General features: G+C 40.0%; 2 protein-coding genes across 2 annotated transcripts; both read left to right on the top strand.

Moving 5' to 3' along the window:
• The first annotated feature begins 322 nt into the window (after positions 1 to 322).
• Positions 323 to 2,634, top strand: med7 (mediator complex subunit 7). Its single transcript, XM_015004316.2, has 2 exons — positions 323 to 509; positions 1,646 to 2,634. The coding sequence occupies exon 2, from the start codon at positions 1,655 to 1,657 to the stop codon at positions 2,417 to 2,419; it is 765 nt and encodes a 254-aa protein (XP_014859802.1). The 5' UTR covers positions 323 to 509; positions 1,646 to 1,654; the 3' UTR covers positions 2,420 to 2,634.
• A 1,062-nt stretch (positions 2,635 to 3,696) lies between these two features.
• Positions 3,697 to 17,594, top strand: lonrf4 (LON peptidase N-terminal domain and ring finger 4). Its single transcript, XM_015004315.2, has 12 exons — positions 3,697 to 4,480; positions 8,174 to 8,292; positions 9,679 to 9,801; positions 9,920 to 10,087; positions 10,175 to 10,292; positions 10,426 to 10,501; positions 10,731 to 10,845; positions 12,071 to 12,192; positions 12,990 to 13,148; positions 13,858 to 14,020; positions 14,122 to 14,271; positions 15,001 to 17,594. Exons 1-12 carry the CDS (start codon positions 4,183 to 4,185, stop codon positions 15,148 to 15,150), a joined length of 1,761 nt encoding a protein of 586 aa, XP_014859801.2. The 5' UTR covers positions 3,697 to 4,182; the 3' UTR covers positions 15,151 to 17,594.
• Positions 17,595 to 19,402: the final 1,808 nt, after the last annotated feature.

Here is a 19,402-nt window from a genome sequence, read left to right as displayed (position 1 = left end):
GCAAGAAGTCAGATTATAAGGTAAATATCATACATTGTATTTTCTTTTTTTAATTAAGAAGAGGCTGTAATGAAATGCATGCTTTTAGATAGGACAGTGGACTCAAAATGTATTAGTTGTTTTCTATTATTCCTAATCACGGTCTAAAAATACATTTCTCAGTACTTTTTATTCGTTTTCGGAAGGAGGTTTCCTCATAAGTTCATTTAAAAGTCAAATTAGTCTCATGAATAGATGACAACACACGGTTAGCACTGCAGTAATAGAATTCTGATTCACAAGGCTGTTCCAAATCAACGTTCATCTCTCCCTTCCTTCAGCCACTGTCCAATCCGCGCTCTGGAAACTGTCACGAGCTCAGTTCAGCCAATAGAATGTGAATCGAAACAGCCGTCGTGCTCTGCAAGGAGCTAGGCATCTTAGCTAGCTCGGGGCTAATGGTTGAAAGATATTTTAGGTCGTTTAAAGTCTGCATTCAGCTCTCACTGTACTGAGAAGTCGCTCGTAAGGTGCGTAGAAACATATTTTTACTTACCTTTGTAAGTAGTTGGCTTTATTTTACTTAAATGATATAGCTATTTAGCCGAAGCTAGTTGTGACTGTAGCCTTTAAAGAATTTCAGTTAAAAGTTTAGCGTCTAATGTTAGCGTCCTCTTGGAGATGTCGCAATGATATTCTACAACCAAGGTTATTTTTTTATGTTTAAACAACAGTATGGCTTTGTAGACTCTTGTTAAAATGTGTAGATCATGTGGCTTGCTTCAGTTATCGAAGATAGGGCAATTGTGTGTGATTCTAATATTAAGCCGCCGACGGGTAATTTGAAATTTTGTACATTATACTAGAAGGCTTTTCTGACTTGTTAATATGGATTAGTTAGTGTGAGACTGCTGCTGTACTTTTATTTTGCTTTTTTTTTTTGAAAATCAGATGTGAGAAATTAGAATGGTTTATGTTTTGCTGTTAAATTGTTAGAAACAATATCCGTTTCTAACAATTTAACAGCCACTTGAAAAACTACTACCCATTGAGTTGTGAAAAAAAACACCTGTGCCAACTATTAACAATAAAAATATACTCCTTATATATGCTTTAATTTTGTGTAAATATTATGTTTGTGTTTCATGAAAACTAAAAAGAAAAACTGTTAAAACTAGATTTAAAACAATAAAATGTTAAATGTTCAATTAATGACTGATCAGTTAAAAAAATCGAAAAAACAACCCCCATTTAACTGGAAAAAAACAACAACATGGTACTTGGTGCAAAAAGTTTAGATATATTTTGTGCGTCTGTGTGTGTGTAGAAGACTGTATTGTTTTAGCTCGACTTTATAATTATGTGGTACTTTATATCAGTTACATAAAGCCACAGTAAAGTACAATCAACTTTATGTTCTTTGTAGCAAACATTCATGTTAGTAATAGAACAGCTTGCAAAGTTGTTGCAGTAATAGCTTTCTTTGTGGACTAATTTAATAGAATACATTAGAAAAGCATTTTAAATGCATCCATGTTAAACGCGGACAAAAAGACAAAAATAACCATTGATACTTTCAAGTGAAGCTGCCCACACAAAATGGAAGGAATGTCTGAAATAAGCTTTTCTAATCGACACGTGCCCTCTTCGTGGCTTTGTTGTTTAGGTTGACATCATGGGTGAACCGCAGCAGGTCAGCGCCCTGCCTCCGCCGCCGACGCAGTACATCAAAGAGTACACAGATGAAAACATCCGCAAAGGCCTGGCCCCCAAGCCGCCGCCACCCATCAGAGACCATTACATGATGTTTGGCAACCAGTTCCAGTGCGACGACCTCATCATCCGTCCCCTGGAGAGCCAGGGCATCGAGAGGCTTCACCCTATGCAGTTTGACCACAAGCGGGAGCTCAAGAAGCTGAACATGTCCATTCTTGTGAACTTCCTGGACTTGCTGGACATCCTCATAAAAAGCCCGGGCAGCATAAAGCGAGAGGAGAAGCTGGAAGACATAAAGCTTCTGTTTGTCCACATGCACCACCTAATTAACGAGTACCGTCCCCACCAAGCCAGGGAGACTCTAAGGGTGATGATGGAGGTGCAGAAGAGGCAGAGGCTGGAGACGGCCGAGAGGTTCCAGAAACATCTGGAAAGAGTGGTGGAGATGATCCAGGGGTGCCTCGCTTCCTTACCTGATGACTTGCCCCAGTCGGAGGGTCCGGATGTCGCTTGCGGCGGGACTAAGAGTTCGTCTGCGGGGCCCAGTTTTGGTTGTTCTTCTGGACAGGCCCCCATGCTGAAAAGTGAACCGACGGACTTGGAGGAAGCGGGTTCCAGCTGCATGGCAGCCGGCGTCCTGGACAAAAACACTGCTAGCTTAAAAAGGGAAAAAACATGGGACAAGGACGCCGCCATGTGTAATATAATCGATGAAATAGCTTAAAATAGACAGTTTGTTTTCTTGTTTCTTTTTGTACTCTCGAATCATGTCTCTACTTCTGCTGTGAGATATTTCGTGCATCCTCTAGCTTTTATTTGCAAAAGATTATGTCCACTTAGGGAATTTGAATCTGTAGATAGATAGTTAATGTTCTCAGTTTCAAGGTTTATTTTTCTGAGACTCAATAAATTTCCAACTGCTGTTCACTCCTGCCACAACAGTTTGATACAGTGTCCTACATAAAAGGTGTATAATCTCTGTCACCATGACTTGCACATCATGTAATTCAGTGAAGTCACCTTAAGGTCAGTTCCTGCACGCCTGTTGCGTGCAACTCGCTTTTCTTGCTGCCTATGTGGCCCGGCTTTTATTGCACACCGCCACTGTTAAGAGAAACACTCATTTTTATGGAAAAGCGACTGCAAGTCTTCATGTGTTCAGTTATGAAGGGTTGCGTGCACGCATCACACCGTGCACATGGCAGCATGGGAGAAAGATCTAAGAGGATGAATCTGCATGGTGAGTCATAATGGGTCTGAATCTGCGGAGAACAAGAACGCAAAGCTTTGCAATCGTGCAAATACGTGGCATTGTGACCGAGGAGGTTTTCTGGTGTTCTTTTGCAAAGATGGAAGGAAAATAAATCTGGGAAAGAGGTTAGAAATCTCTTTTTGACTTTCACATTTAAAGTTTGAGTGACCCTGAACGGTGACACAAAAAATTTATCAACGCAGAGATTTTGTACCCTTGTTGCTACAAGAAAATCCAAATAGGACACAATCTGGATCCAGGTGAAACGTTACAAAAGAGATAAGAAATGAGTCACAAAAAAATTATTTTTATTCATCATTGAATGAAGAATAAAGTATGCAACAGAAAAAAAAACATACACATGTGCTTAATCATAGATATGTGAGTTTTCTCCTGTCCACTGAGTGTTTAGATAATCAAGGCGCAAACAAGTAGGTTGATGTCATGATCAGGCAGGATGTCGTTATCTTCTGCTGGGATTCCCTTCACTGTGTCAAGTCAATGTAGCAATGCTGAGCTTTTTGATTCGTTAAACTCCACAACCGCTTTAAACGCGAGATGGCTTTTCTATAAAGCAGAGGTTTATAGTATATCGAATTAGAAAGAAAAAGGACTTTAGTCGCCAAAAACCGGTTATGAAACACGGGATCCTTGGGTTTCACAACAGGGCTGAAAGCGGTGCTCTCGTCCAATCGTGAAGCCTGCTGCGGCGTCACGTGACTTTTATTTATGTAACGTAATGGGGTTACACAGTAACTGAGCTTCGTGGCTTTGGATACGCTGCTACAGAGGTTAAAAACGGACAGAGACACGTAATTAAGGGAATGAAACAGTAAATTATGCGCTTTTATTGACCCAGCTGTTCGGTCCGGTTGGCCCGGTGCTGTTTGGAGCGTCGAGGCGAGCGGTGCGTCGCACTGGGAGTTGCAGTGTCCATTTAAACTGTCTGAGGAAGGGAAGATGCTGCTCGAGCCGAACCAAAGACTCACCAAATGTTCGAAAAGACAATGTCAATGAATAGTTTCGGTTTGAAAAGTGAATCTAAAAGGTGAGCTCTTTGAAGGGAGGAAGGGTGGGGGACTCACAAACCAGTCTGTTCGCTGGTCGTCGGTATGTTACTTGAAAGCACTGTGCAATATTGACCCCCTCCTCGGTCTCCCCCTTTGGGTTTGCTTTGACGGACAAAGCTTGAAACTCTTCCCGCGCCGCATCGTCCAGAAACGCAGGGTTGACTCATGGATCTGCTGGAGTGCCCGCACTGCCTCTTCCCGATGTGCGAGCCGGTGACCGTGTCGTGCGGCCACACTTTCTGCCGGAGGTGCGTGGGGGGCTACCTCCCCTCCAAATGCCCGCTGTGCAAAGAGAGGCTGAAACAAAAGGAGGCGAGGAGCACCAAGAACAACGTTCTGCTCATCAGGGTCATCGAGAAGTGCTGGCCCGACGAGACGAGAGTGAAGTGCCAAATCCAGGAGAAGCTCAAAGCGAACGAGTTCACGGAAGCTTTACGCATGGCCAATGAGGGGCTGCACTTGGGTAAGGGAACGCATAGAGACTGTTCTGCGCGGTTGTTTTTTTTTAATAGATCACCGCTGCATAACATACATGTCAAGTGTTTGAATGTGGACCACAGATAGGTGGGATGATGGCAGAAAAGTGATGCTTTAAAGGCGTATAATTAAGATTTTAATCATCTACAATAGACTTTTAGCTATATGATGAGCCGGCCTCAAGTATAAACAAAATAAGTCATTGCTTGTGGACTCCAGGCCAGTAGAGGGCCCCCAAGAGCGCTTGGCTTCCTATGCAAAATTGTATTTGTTGCTATAGGCATTGAATATTGGTTTCATTAACCGGGCACAGTTTTGTTTTATTTTTATAGATTTTAAGCATTCATTTGCAGTATTTAGACAGGCTTCTGTATATGGGGTGCCTACAGTTGTAATCCAATATATATTCTGCTGCTTTTAAAATTTATTTAATTATTATTTTTACTTTACATGCTCATATGCCGACAAATTGGAAGTGGGGCTCTAAATCAAATTAGGCTTAGAGAGTCTCTTGCAAGCTGAGGTCGAACGTATAGTAATTTAACGGCGTACAGGTCAAAGACAATTAATGTAGGAAATAAGCACATAAAAAAAACTCTTAACTTTTAGTCTAGCTCAAGTGATGATGCGGCAGTCATGTTTAACATTTTCCCATCTGTCCTTGTCAGTCACACACGCTGTGTGACAAATGCTGTCAGAAGCGAAGAGAGCAGATGACTTGCAATCACAACATTTGGCACAAGTTGAGGAGGCATATCTGTTTCTATAGGGTTCCCATTTTCCTCCATCCAAAAAACAACAAAAAACATCAAATGTAGAAATTTTTCTACAGGATGTGGAATATTTTTTTGCTAAAACCTCCACCATCCTGCGTACACTTTCTCATCTTCTGCTGTTGACCTAATTTAGTGCATGAGACGATGTGAAATCTAAAAGGGACAACTTCTGCCCCAGATATGTTCTTCATGTCGGGCATCCCAGGGATTGGAGAGCGATAGTTTGCACTACAGTGAATTAGCCTGCCGCTGTGGCATGCAGACCCTGCCAAGCCCATTAAATAGCGACTACATCTCCCACCCATGCTCCGCTATCACGTAATGTTATGCAATGATGTCTGTGCACATTTATGCATCGTTTTCCTTCCTTGAAGGCTTATGGTTGAACCTGTTTCTTTCTCTTTGTTTTTAAAAGCAATGGCATTTCCCAAGCGCTGAGTCAGTGTTTGACGCTCTGCTCTATATAAACACGACTTGTGTAACAGTTTTAGGTAACATTGGAGTAACATTAAAGCTACTATGCAGTAGTCAGTCAGTTTTCCAATTTGTTTTGCTGCTTTATCAATTATTATTTAACAAACTTAAAAACCTCCCCTCCCAAAGTTCTGTTTCCACACGTAGAGAGATCACGGATCCGGATCAGAGGTCGTTCTGACACGTCTATTTGTATTTTTATTTTTGTTTTATGTGCATGTTTTTATCTTAACTCCTCATTCAAAGGCGCTTACTTATATTTTGGATGGCTGCAACAAAAATGTTTAAGCTGCAACAGTTGGAAATATTTGTTGAAGACTGTCAGAGAAAATGGAAATGGTCAGATTTCATTATTTGATCGACAGAGAAATGAGCACTAGCGATAATTTCAAGCAAAGTTATTCAAATATTGAGGTTCAGCATGTTTTGTTACAAAAATTTCTATGTGTTGTTGATGTTTTCTTCCTCTCCTGGTAACAAACTCTATTCCTAAAAATGATCTCAATGTTTAAAAGGCAAATTTATAATTATAGCACCATTCATACACAAGGCAATCCAAGTATTATTTTTTTAATAGGAAATCGAACAAAGACAATAAAAACATTTCATTTTATTAAAACAAATATAGATCTTTACATGTCAAACAAATAACAGCTTTGCATTGTTTAAAAAGCCAAACCTAAATTCAGACTTAATTTTAAATTTATGGTAAATCCCAATCTAATAATTTTCTTCCTTCAATCACTTGTCAGTTATTAAGAAAGCATCTCATTGGTTGGATTCTGTGATTAGTAGCTGCAAAAACCAAAAATGTTTTGAATCCTGAATGAAATGAACTGAAGGGGTTAAATTATGTAAAAGTAAAAAGTCAATTCAGCAACTTGCAAAACGTGCAATATTTGTGAAGAAGCTAATCTAATGTACGATTGTCTAACTCTGAACAAGCAACAGAATAAATTCTATCAAAAGCAAACTTCTGATAATCAACTGATGACACCAGACAGCAGAAGTCTTCCTTCCTAAAATAACTAAAACATCCTGGTATAGAGAATGAAATAGTAACAGCTACAAAAAAAAAAAAAACCCACAACACCAAATAACCCCTCTGGATGTATCTGATAGCGAGGTACTCGGCGAACTCTTTCAGATTTACGTTCACACATTCTGAGTCAGCAAACAGGACTTCAGCTCCTTCTTATTCAGTACCACGTCAGAATGGTCATCTTAACATTAACGTTATAAGAGCAGCAGAAAATCAAAAAGGGAAACATTGTCATTCTTAACTATTAAAAATAAATGAATCTTAGGAATATTTATCCAGAGCAGCTTTAGAATGATATAAACCACAGCAAACTGATTATCAGCAACAACAAAAAAAAAAACAAGAAAGATAGCAGTTGATGGACAGAGACAACAAACAGCAAAGAAGAGCAGATAAATATGGTTGCTAAGACTAATAAGACACACTGAACAACCTGTCATCCGTCAAATCCTCTGCATCATCATTCAAGATGAGAAGTTTGCGCTGAGCTTCCCCTCGACCGCCGTCTTCACCGTCATTGACTTTAACACCAAGACAATCCAAAAGTTTCCTGCAGTTTCTGTAGCACGGGCAAAATTCCCAGTGGCCCAAAGACATTTAACTCAGATATGCTGATTGGCTGAACATTTATTATTACTTTCCTAGAGCAACCATAAGTGATTGGCTATTTAGCTGTATAAATAATGAATGAGAGTCACTTGGTGGAAATTACCGGGTAAATAACTCAGATTGCATGTTGGTGCACATTGCTAAGAAAAACTGACATGGATAATGTTTTTTTTTTTTTTTTTTTTTTAAAGTATACTCATTTTCAGATTTTTTTTTTCTCTCCACATCTGAGAGGGTGGCGCCCTAGCGCCCCCTGTGGACCAACTACCGCTAAATATAATTAATCTAAAATTAGACTACTGGGAAGTAGAATAATGCCTTTTATGGCTGAATTCATCGTGCCATCGGAGTGTCTTTGGAGTCGTAAGGTTGTTCTAATGCAACTTTAATGCTTCAGAAGCTGTATGCAAATGTGCCAGTTATTCAGATTGCTCTGAGATTTTTTTTGTTTTCTTAGTCTGCTTTTCGTATCATTTGAAATATTTCAGTGTAAATCCACGATTCACTGCCTGCCTGGGTTTTTAGTGACAGCGTAGATTTGTTCAAATAAAAATAGATCACTGTGAAAATCCACAGCTGGATAACAGATTGAATCCTTAAAACAATAAATAAATCCCTCCAGCTAATAGAGCTTAAATTGACTTGCTTACAAGTCACATCTGGCCGTCTAATTTAAGAACTGCGCAGATGTTGCTGAGTGACTCATTTTGCTCGTATCTGTTGCCACTTGTTCAGACTGATGCATGCTCCTGTCTGCTCCCTCCCCGCTCTCTCCTAGTCCCCGACAATCAGAGTTTGAAGTTGTTCAGAACCGAAGCTAACCTGGGCCTGCTGCGGTTCGCCGACGCTCTGACGGACCTCGACTACCTCTGCTGCCTTCAACCCAACTGGACAGAAGTGAGAAATAAGCCCTCTTTCTCCACACATTGTCATTGGATGTTTTCATTTTCATCTATATAATGAAATAGTAGCCAGATAGTTGGTTATTGTGGCTTAACCAGAGTGAGAATATACAGAACCTTCTCATATTTGACTATGTCCTGTGACACTGGGGTCATTTCCCCTGCTGTCAATTAGTCGCCTCAAGGTATTTGCATTAAAATATTTAACTGACAGCATTTTGATTACAATCTCGTAACCCTAATGTACATACGCAGCAGGAAGTCACACTTCCACACTAAGCGCATAACAACACTGTTTTGATCATAATAGTTAATGTTTAAACAGCTCACAATAGATTCCTCTATGAAATTTCGTCTCACTTGTTCGTGGCCATCCGTGATAATATTGCCACAGCAATTCAGCCAAAGTGTTTCCTGTATGTAACCCAAAACATTTGGTTTTGTAACACAATTGCAATGACACGTAACCAGAAAAGTGCACATTCCCTCTTCTCTGTTCAACCCAGAGCTCTAAGCAATTCCAGTGAGCCATTTTTTTAAATTATTTTTTGCTGCTTTTGTTAAGGTTATGTCACACTCAGCGTTATGCAAACAGCTACTTATGTCATAACTTAGCTTAATAACTGTGCTGGTGTGCAGAATCGCTGAAAAGTATGTACGCGGTGCACAGTCATTTGCCTTGTTTGGTTTTATTTGTTATGTCACATGACATTTCACATCACCAGCAGTTCAACTGACAGCGTCGGACAGTGCAGATCAGACAGGACTTAAGATCAGGAAGAAAAGCTTTATGCAATAAACTTGAATAACGTGCGTTTATCTAGGGCATTATGACACATACAGATAGAAAGAAAAAATGTTAGCAGCCATGGTTAGGATGCACAAATATGCTTAAGATAACATTTACTTTTTTGGAGTAACATGAAAATCCAGCCTTTAATTTAAGTGCATTTGCACTGTGGGACAAAATGAATTTATTTAAGAAATAATTGTAACACAGGTAAAAATGTTGGTATTCAACTTTTTCTTTTGCAATTTATACTTTATGTTAAAGTGAATCTGAGTCTGTAGGAACTTCTGATTTTTAACCCACGACTTCCTGTTTTTCTGGGGAATAATTAGGACAGGGATCACTTTTTTTAGCTCCTCGTCACTATGGTTGCGTGAGGAGGACACATATTTATTTCTCTACAACAACAGTACATGACATTAATCTGTTCTACCATAGCAACTCTACTGGGACTTACCTCGTGCTTACTGTAAAGTTAAGCGGCGTGGAAGCTGAACTCATACAAATACAAGGACGTTTTTACAAAAAGAAGAAGAAGAAAAATCAAGTGGATTCCTCCAGAAAACTGATTGTTCTGTTCTGTTTGTGCAGGGCTTTTTTCGTAAAGGGAATGTACTGCTGGAAATGGGTCAACAGAAGGAAGCCCTGATCCAGTTCCACCGTTGCCTGAAACTCCAAGCTGACTTTGTTCCTGCAAAGAGCCAGATCAAGAAGGTTCGGTTGCATTTCAAGTTGGATTTTCCAAAAGGAACTAAAGATGTGAAATCTCTTAAGCTACTTGCCGTGCCATAGAAATGCACCCCCGTTTTCACTGTTTAACCCAAAACGACAGGTCCTGCAGGTGGAGGGGGTAGCCGTGCCGGAGGAGGTGCCGTGCATTCTGCAGCTGGTTTCCGAGTTCTTGACAGATCCCTGCCCCATCACCTCCCTCAGCGGCTCTCAGGCGCCGACGCAAGGAGAAGCCAAGCACCCAAACGCAGACACGAGAGAAGCCCACAAGGTGAAGGCGATATTTAGCTGCTGAGGCGACGAGAATGTTAAAATCAACCCTGGCCTAATGAGAGTGCGTGTCGTTTCTGGCTCCAAGATGAAGCACGACGCAGGTACCGAGTGCTGCCTCAGCCTCTGCCAAGCTGTTTCCTTCCTGCCTGCTGCCGAGGAAGACGAGGAAATGATGATGAGGAAGGACGAGTGCCAAGGTAGAGGTAAGCTGAGGCACAGCCAGAAAGACGTATGATGATTTTCACTAGACCTCTCGTCAGCGTTGGTTTGTAGTAACTGTCGAGCTAATTTTTCCATCCTCTCAGTTAACGTCTTACAACTTTCTGTCGGTCTTAGGTGAAAGTCAAGCGCACAGAGAGGAAACGCTGGCTGTGCTCACTGTGTCAGACTTTGAGTGCCCGCTCTGCATAAGGTCAGTGTCCTCCTAAGCTCCCTGTAATCCATAATGCATCACTGCGTGCAGTTTGTCTCTTCTGGAGACCTACATCCGGCTGACTCCATTCTCCCTCCCCCTGGTTAATGTTTGGCTACCTCGCAGACTGTAAACAAGCGTAAAAGCAATAGCATTAGTAGCATAATCTTTCGTCCTCCGCTGAGCTGTATCTAACTAGGTCTTGTATCCGCCACTCTGTCATTTGCAGGCTGTTTTATGAGCCTGTCACAACTCCCTGTGGTCACACTTTCTGCAAAAACTGCATCGAGAGGAGTCTGGACCACAACGTACGGTGTCCACTCTGCAAACAGCCGCTGCAAGAGGTAACCAATGAACGGAAAATGGTTTTTATTTTTTTATTTTTCTTCTTGCAATTAAATCCAAATGGTGTTTATATTCTGTATGTGCGCCTCATAAAGAGCTCTACTTTATGAGATTTCCTTATGGTTTTTGCCTCACTCTGTACGTTACTCGTAAAAAAACCCCATAAAGATCACACAATCGCTTGAAAACACGATCACGTCAAAAGCCAGAGAATTGTAAAATCCAGAAAAAGTATACTCTCTCCTGCTTGGATGCCTTTTAAACATTTGTCTTTTCATAAAACCGACCTTTAAATGTGTTAATAATTTCGCCCCAGAGGGAATTTTGAATCAAATCCGTAAATAGATCATAGATGCTGTAAGATCACAGATGAAACATTGTTTGGACGGTCATTTAAAAGGAATCCAGATTTGGAATAGTTTGCCACGATTAAGTGAATAATTAACTAGCTCTGGAAGCTTTTTACATCTCATATGAAAGACATTCAAACATGTGAACAATGAAACTTGCAAAGCTCACATTGCTCAGCTATTTATAGAGATTGTTACCTTCATTAATTTTAGTGGATTTTCTTTTTTATCAGTCTTAAAACGGGTTATTTGTGTTAAAAGTTTAAAAGTTAACCTCTATACCGTACAGACTGGGCCTGTGGGCTAGCTTTTAGCTGGGTGGCCTAAGGATGTTTTTGAATGTCATATTATTTTGTCTTGTCCCTGATCAAATATATTTGAAAAAAATGTATATAACATATTCAATTAGGATGGACAGATGAAGACTTTCCATGGATATTCTTTCAACATTTGTTTTCTAACAGATGGAAAATAACTCGGTCCACCTTTGATCAACACAGAGCTCAAGTTTTTTCTCACCTAAAATAAATTTGAAGTTCAACATGGCATACTGCCACCTAGTGGGAATATGACGAAAGTCACCACACACTACCCTAACACTAAGTCTACAATTGTCTTTATTCGTCTTTAAATAAATAACAGCTCATTGTTATTGTGAATGTTGCAATAAAGTCACTATTTTCCAAGTCACAAAAAGGTTAAAGTGAACCAAAAAGGTCAACTTAATTCATTTTAAAAGTAATTGCTCAGTTAAACATGATGCGAATGATTTATTGTACCTATTAAAACCTAGAAAAACATTGAAATAGTCTTATGGTTTTATTGCAGTTGTATCAACAATAACTGTGTCCTCTTTTTTTCTCTCTCTCCACAGTACTTAAAAAACCGAAAGTACAACCCCACAACTCTTCTGCAGGACATCATGGAGCAACTTTTCCCCTCTCAGTTGGCTGAAAGGAAACAGGTTCACGATGCAGAGATGGCTGAACTTTCCAAGTAGGCAACTGGCTAAGATTGTTCGATTAAATTAACATATTGTTGCCATAAAAACCACTCCCACTTTCAATTTGACATATTCTGTTATTCAACTGAAAAATATCCATATCTATTATTAAGTTTTTTTTTTTTTTAAATTAAATAAAAATCAAACGTTGTGACCGTCTGGTAGCTCCACTTATTGGCACTTTGTTGAAGCATCTTCTTGTGCCTACCATTAAGACTGCTGAATCTGATTTACCAGAAATAAGTTTCAGCTTTCCTTGTAGTATCTTCGTGACCTTTACTTGTTTCCATCGTTTAGCTAAAGCCGTAGTTTGCAGAAACATTCAAACAATCAAACTGAGCTTATTGCACAAAGTATTAGTCAGGATAAGGAGTACAAAAAATGCACAAAAAGTCCTAGCAAGAGTGCAGAACTTTGTGTGGAGCCATGAGATGTCCACACAAATTCATAGCTTTGAGTAACTTTTGTAATAGTGTGTTGTCAACTCAAGATGAGAGATGCTCTTAAAGAAGACTAAATTATGATTTTCAATCATGAAGTGGATTAAGAAAGTATTAGCTTATGATTGCGCTTACTTCTGCCAACAGATTGGTGCATTTTCAAGTTTTCTTTTTCAATCAAATATTACACAATGAATGTCCAATTAAATGCATGACGAGTTTTTAAATGATTTATCATGTTGTCATTTGTAAAATCTGACGTTTTTACTAGGGGCTCGGGTCTATTCTTTCGAGAGAGCGTATATTCAGAACTTTCAATAAGTTTCCCCTCCCTCTTTTCTCTCTCGTAGCCTTACCAAGGACATCCCCATATTTGTCTGTACGGTGGCCTTCCCTGGAGTGCCGTGCCCACTGCACATCTTTGAGCCTCGTTATCGGCTGATGATGCGCCGCTGCATGGAGACCGGCACCAAGAAGTTCGGGATGTGCAGCTATGAGCATGGCAAAGGGTATCACAGCACACTCTTATCATAGTTCAGCCATAATTAAAATATGGTTACCTTCACCGGCCTCCTTTTATGCCACCACTTCAAACCACAATCTGATCAAATGGTTAAGAAAACGCAAAAATAGTTCTCATCTTTCCATGAATCTAGTTAATTATAAATTATAACTGGGCAACAACTCTACAGTCTTTTTTTTTATTTTTTATTTTTTTATAAATTTGCGGTTCATGAAGTTGCTTTGATTGGATGTCGGTCCTACTCTGTGGAGCCTTAATCTGTCGTATCCGATCCTTAAGGAGTGGAAAACAGTGACTGAGACACTAGTTTGCTTACAACTGGTGTGCACATTTTTTTCTCCGTCACTAAATAACTTTTCTATGCTGGTTACATTATGTCAAAATCAAATTTCCAGCAAACAATTTGATTATATCTAAAGAGAAAATGCATAAAAAAAAACAAACAAAAAAAACACCACCAATACAACGAGGGACAAGAAGCAGTCATTTAGATTGGAATACACAGTACTTACATTACATGTATTGCATCATAGTTTACTATTAAATTTTGAGTAAGTTGAAAAAGAAAAAAAAAAAATCAAATTTCTTCAATAAATATTAAATCTAATCTAGTTTTTATGTATCCAGTCTTAGGTTAGATATGCAACGTGAGATAGAAACATGCATTTTATTTTAAAGCTGCACATGTTCCTCAGCTTCGCCGACTACGGCTGTATGCTGGAGATCCTCGACATGGAGCGGCTGCCTGACGGACGGTCTTACGTTGAAACCGTGGGCGGCAGCAGATTCAGAGTGCTCAAACGAGGTCAGAGGGATGGCTATCACACGGCCGACATCGAGTACCTGGAGGACGTCAAGGTCAGGGTCTCGCAAAATTCTCCCGGTGAATTCAAACACTGAGAACCGGATTTCCGTCTCGGCTCCTGCTGAATGCCTCCGGTGTTCTCTGTGTGTGTCAGGTGGACGGTAGCGAGCTGGAGCTTTTGCAGCGTCTTCATGACAGTGTGTACCAGCAGGCCCAGGACTGGTATCAGCGCGTGGGCAGCCGCAGCCGTGAGCACATAAACAGACAGCATGGCAGCATGCCAGATAAGGAGGCAGACATTCAGGTTTGTACCATAACACAAACATCAATTCACCTGCCTCTGGTGGGTGTAAAAAGCTGAGAGCAAGAATTTTAAAATTTCAGCAGTGACATGCTTCAAACATGAAGTGAGGAGATGATGAGGCTAAAAAAATACAGGAAGTAGACTTTTGATTGCATCCTGATGAGGACAATAGATGTGCATCTGCTACTCAAATATTGCAGCAAATGCACAAGGTGCATGGCAAGGCTGACAAAGATTCATTCAATGCCATGCTTGAAACTGGAAATAAAAACTTCATTTAGATTCAAAAATAATTTGTCTAATATTGTAATATTTGTAAAATCAGCATATTTAGTTATTCAAACAGAAGAATTTTGCTGTTATACATTTAGCCTTCCTGTCTGGTTGGTTCATAAACCAACCAGATTTTCTATAAGTTATCTATAGAAAATCGCTTCCTTTTGAGTGGCTTCTTAAAATCTGACACAACACTTTTCCAACTTTGAGAGGTTTTTTTTTTTTTTCTTCAACAATATCTTCTACGGTGAATAGCGAGCACGACGCGTTGCCATTTAGGAATGATGAGCTTGACAAAAGAGTTTGCTTAGCTTGTCGTCGTCGAGATCGGTTAAGCCTAAATTGTACGCTTCACGTCTCCAGCTAACGTTTTGGTGCATCTCTAGTATGTATTTCATTCCACAACCATCGTGTTTGGAAACATCTTTTTTTAACGTTGTTATCTTTCTTTAGGCCTCGGCTAACGGTCCGGCCTGGTGCTGGTGGCTCCTGTCGGTGCTTCAGCTGGACCCCGCCTATCAAACCACCTTCCTTTCACTGACCTCTCTCAAGGACCGCCTGGGACACCTCCGCCTCGTCCTGGAGTACTTTTCTCAGAGCTAGAACCCAGAGCACAGCCGCAGCCTGCCCCGGGTTCAACATCACGCACACGCAAAGTGAAACCAGCACGTTCACGCACAAGCACACGACTCACCATGGGGTTCGGGATTGACCTGAATGAGGGGGCGGTTTTAAAGTCAAACCTGGCCATGAGGAGAAACCTAAGGATTTGACTAGAGAACTCATTGCAGACTTGGAGTTTCCACTGTTTGATTTTGCGAATAGATCTTTAAATACTTTTGTATCAGTGAGAACTTTGGGGTTCAGCAAAGACAACTCTATTTTTTCGGGTCATTAAAGGTTGTTGTACATGGGGGAATTTAAACCAGGTCACGTTTCCAAAACTGCTACAGACGGACACTGGGTGAGTTTTCTCTCTCCTCACTACAAAAACAAAGAATATATATATAAAAAAAAGCCTTTGTTGCCGTTAGAAGACTCTTTGCATTAACTTAGCTACATGTGGAGATAACGAACATGTATGACACGCATTGTCTGGAGAGGATTTCTTTTGGGGCCATGTTATCATTTTTTGATAACTCAATATCGTCCTTTGAAGCAGGCAATACTTGTCTGATCTATTGGCCTTGGTAGCCATTGGACATGGCTAATTTTATACGAAGAAAGAGTTTAAAAAGACCTATTTGCATGAAAATATCGCAATAACAACAGATTCTCCTTCACAACAGCAGGTGGACGATTTTGTTTTCTAATCCACGAAAACGTCTGCTGCTCAGCATTTTACCACAGGCGACCTTTTTTTATTTACTAACGTGTAGGTCGGATTGGCAAATAAAACGTGTAACGTGTGATTTTTTTTAGCGTGAGAACGGTCGACAAGAAAATAGCCTTGTGTGCGTTTGTATCAGGTGTAAATATGTTTTTTTTTTTTGTCCCCCGCTCTTTGTTCTTAAGTCATCATACCGTGTTGTCAGCACTGATGACAGCTACTGTTATAGCACACGAGAAACTGTGTTAACACGTCTTACGCAGGGACAGTCGTCAAGCAGTTTGGGTAAAACGCCGCGGTTGAAGTCCCGCTTGGTCCGCGACGGACGCGACGCCTACCTCTGGCCCTTTGCTCCAGCCTCTGCGTTGGTCCGGCTCATCCTCCGCCACCAGCTGTGGTACCTCTTAGTGCCACGTTATCAGGAGACCTGGATGAAGTCTTGTGGGGGGTCTACAATACATAAGAGGTGGACTGTTTGGTATTTTCTATTCGCTCTAGTGCTGCATTCCATGGAATGTTAAAGCTGTTAAGTTAATCTACTAACAACTACGGGCATAACTGGGTTTTATTTTATTTTTTTACTTTCATATGCGTGCCATAGAAATTTCTGTCGAATGCCACAAAGTTGCTATCGCGTCACGGACTCATGTAAAGATGCCTTTTCGCATGGTGGGGCAGTGAATGGCACATCACTCAGAGTAGTCCAGTCTGGCTAACTTTCTTATTGATGGCAGTTTCTTCAATTGAAAGGTGGCGATGAGCTTGTATGGTGATGTATTTATAGCTGTAGATAAAAGGGGCAACTTTGCTGCTTGAAATATTCCTCAGGAGGATAAACTGATGGATACGGAGCCCAGCAGTGGTGACTCGGGTAACAGTCTCATCTCTTAACGTTTGTGTTGGGAAATTTTCCTGATGAATGCTAATCTAATTCAAAAAGGGATAGATATTCAAATATTCAGAATGATAAGGAAATCCTTTTTTGTGTGTCTCTTCTGATTCTGATGTTTTGCTACACAGGTGCATCTTAGTTTGTTAGAATATCTTCAAAATATGAATTTATTTCAGTACTTCAGTTCAGATTGATGAACGCATTTTCACGCATTGTGAAAACATCACATGGACCTCATCATGGACCTGTGCAGCTTTACCGGCCACACTTTTTCTTTCCACTCAACTTTTCATTGCAATGCTTGGATGGCGGACTCTGTGAACAACCTCTTCTTTAGCGATAACCTTTTGTGGCTTACCCTGATGACTAATTACTGGTTAAGTGTGAACAGTCTTCTTCAGGACTGACTAGTCCGTATCATGGTGGTATTCTAATATTTCTCTAAAAAAAATCTTTTTACTTGGTCTCACATCATGTAATTTTACCCGAAACTGAATTCAGGACCTTCAAGTCATAATCATTAGCAAGAAAATCAGTAAATACTTGAAATGTATAACAAATCTATCTGTTCAGGGTCATTCATGGCTTTCGATTTCTGAATTACTGGAATATATCATCTTTCCAGAGATATTCTAATCTTTTAAGATGCACGTGTAATGGTGTATTTAGTTTATTTCCCACACAAACCATATCTTTCTTTGTTAAATGCTAATTTATTTCGGTTGCTGCCATCGGTCTCATATTGGCTTTCTCAGCCAAATAGAGATAACCAATTTTTTTTGTACTACAGTGGGATTTACTTCACAATAAACATCTCTCATCCCATGTTTTCTTTCTTGGTCATCTTTACAATGAATTTCTATGTGAAGGTTTAGTAGGTTTTCCTGCTCGGTGCAGGACTCTTTAGCTCATTTTAGACTGCTGCTTCAACAGCCCTGCAGATGTCTATTAACTTTAGGTGCTGGCGTTATTGGATTTTTCAGGGAATGCCCTACAACACCTGTAAAACAATTTACACTCGGCACCACATTGTCTCCCCGCAAGAGAACACTAAGCATTTGAAGTTAGCCGCTCCGGGGGACGATCCGCGAGTTAGGAGATGTCGCGAAAAGCCCCCGCGATAACGTGGGTGCAGGTATATGAGCTGCATCTCTTCAGGAAAGGCTGAGTGCTGTGGTCTGATGATCAGTGGTCTGCACAGTTTTTCCCCTACATCCCTGAAAGTGTTGCATTGTTGCCAGGCAAAGAGCAAGAGTTCTGCTAAAAGTGTCCTAGCTTCCTCCCCTCCTCCCAATTTGATGACTTTTTGAAGTGTTGTTATAAATAAAGGTTTTTGAGGCAAATTCTTCATTACTGTTTAGCGTGTTTGTTTTGTAGTAGACGACTCAAATGGATGATTTTTGAATAAGAACTTGGCTGCAGCATAACATGATAGTAATGCATATGCATATCAATACAATCATTAACAAAATCAATATTCCAAAAATATTTACGTCAAGAAATTTGAGAATAGCATAAGATTTTTTATTTATTTTTTTTATTTCATCAAGACTTCAGGATTATATGCTGTGTGCGTGACGACACTTTTAGTCATCTAAGAATCAGCTGATGCCAATAATGAGGATTTACATAAACTGCGACATATTATTTTGGTCTTTTTGCCATTTTCTGACATTTACATAAGGATTAGCAAAATTCAGAAAACGTTAACTGTTTCCTCTCAATGTGGAGAAGCAGTGGCCAGACACCCTGATTAGGGAATCCACTTCAGCCACTTAAATCTTGTATAGTCTTTTTTTTTATTTTTATTTTTTTAAATAGTGGAATCTCCGTCTTGATATAACTTGCTTGTAATTCACCTTGTAAAATATTTTAGCGTGGTAGTTAATTGTGCATCAAAAAAACTTGGAGAACAATTTGGAGCTGGGTATAAGCTGGGATCCTGACACCGATTATTTAAAAGTGCCTTGATTATGATCCCTAAGAAATAAAAGTGTCCCCAAAACTGGTCTCTGGGGGACACCTTTAGCAGCAAAATGGAAACAACAGGAAATGCCTCTTGGCTTTCACAAAGTTCTGTTGAGTAGAACTTTGTGAAAGCTCAACACAATTCTGCAGAGTATTCTGCTTTACAGAATACTCTGTATTCTGTAAAGCAAGAATACAGAGTTCTTGCTTTGATAATACATGATCAAAAGGCCCAAAAGTCTCAAAATCTTCAAAGAAGGTAATAAAAGGGATGCCCTGGTGTAATTCTTAAACTAAATAGTTTATCACTTTTAAAGACACCATTTTTTTTCTGTGTCCATCATGAGTGGTGAATTTTAAAAGTAAAATTTTAACTATAAGCCTGGATGTTGCTTAGATGTATAAAAGAACATGTTCCCTTTGGATAAGGGTTGAATAAGGCAGATTTTCAAAAGGAAGGAAACTGAAATGAACTTTGAACATGATTAATTAATAAAACGTATGGTCTGAACTAGCAAGGTTTGGCTGTTGACGCAAAACCTGATCAAAAATAAACTATAAACTACAATTACATGCTCAATCCACCAGGGGGCAGTCTGTAGCTGTCAAGGGACAGCAACACCTACGAACAGCAGAGGTTTTGTGTTGCTAATATGTTTAAGCTA

Source organism: Poecilia mexicana, unplaced genomic scaffold (genome assembly GCF_051168715.1).
Source record: "Poecilia mexicana isolate PSO_F unplaced genomic scaffold, ASM5116871v1 scaffold_10, whole genome shotgun sequence".
Lineage (NCBI taxonomy): Eukaryota > Metazoa > Chordata > Actinopteri > Cyprinodontiformes > Poeciliidae > Poecilia > Poecilia mexicana.
Note: the sequence above shows the minus strand (reverse complement) of the source record. Positions and strands in the feature narration are given on the sequence as shown.

Coding starts and splice junctions, on each gene's coding strand:
- med7 (XM_015004316.2), top strand. CDS start 1,655: ATGGGTGAACCGCAGCAGGTCAGCGCCCTGCCTCCGCCGCCGACGCAG.
- lonrf4 (XM_015004315.2), top strand. CDS start 4,183: ATGGATCTGCTGGAGTGCCCGCACTGCCTCTTCCCGATGTGCGAGCCG. Junction 4,481..8,173: donor CAATGAGGGGCTGCACTTGG/GTAAGGGAACGC, acceptor GCTCTCTCCTAG/TCCCCGACAATCAGAGTTTG. Junction 8,293..9,678: donor TTCAACCCAACTGGACAGAA/GTGAGAAATAAG, acceptor CTGTTTGTGCAG/GGCTTTTTTCGTAAAGGGAA.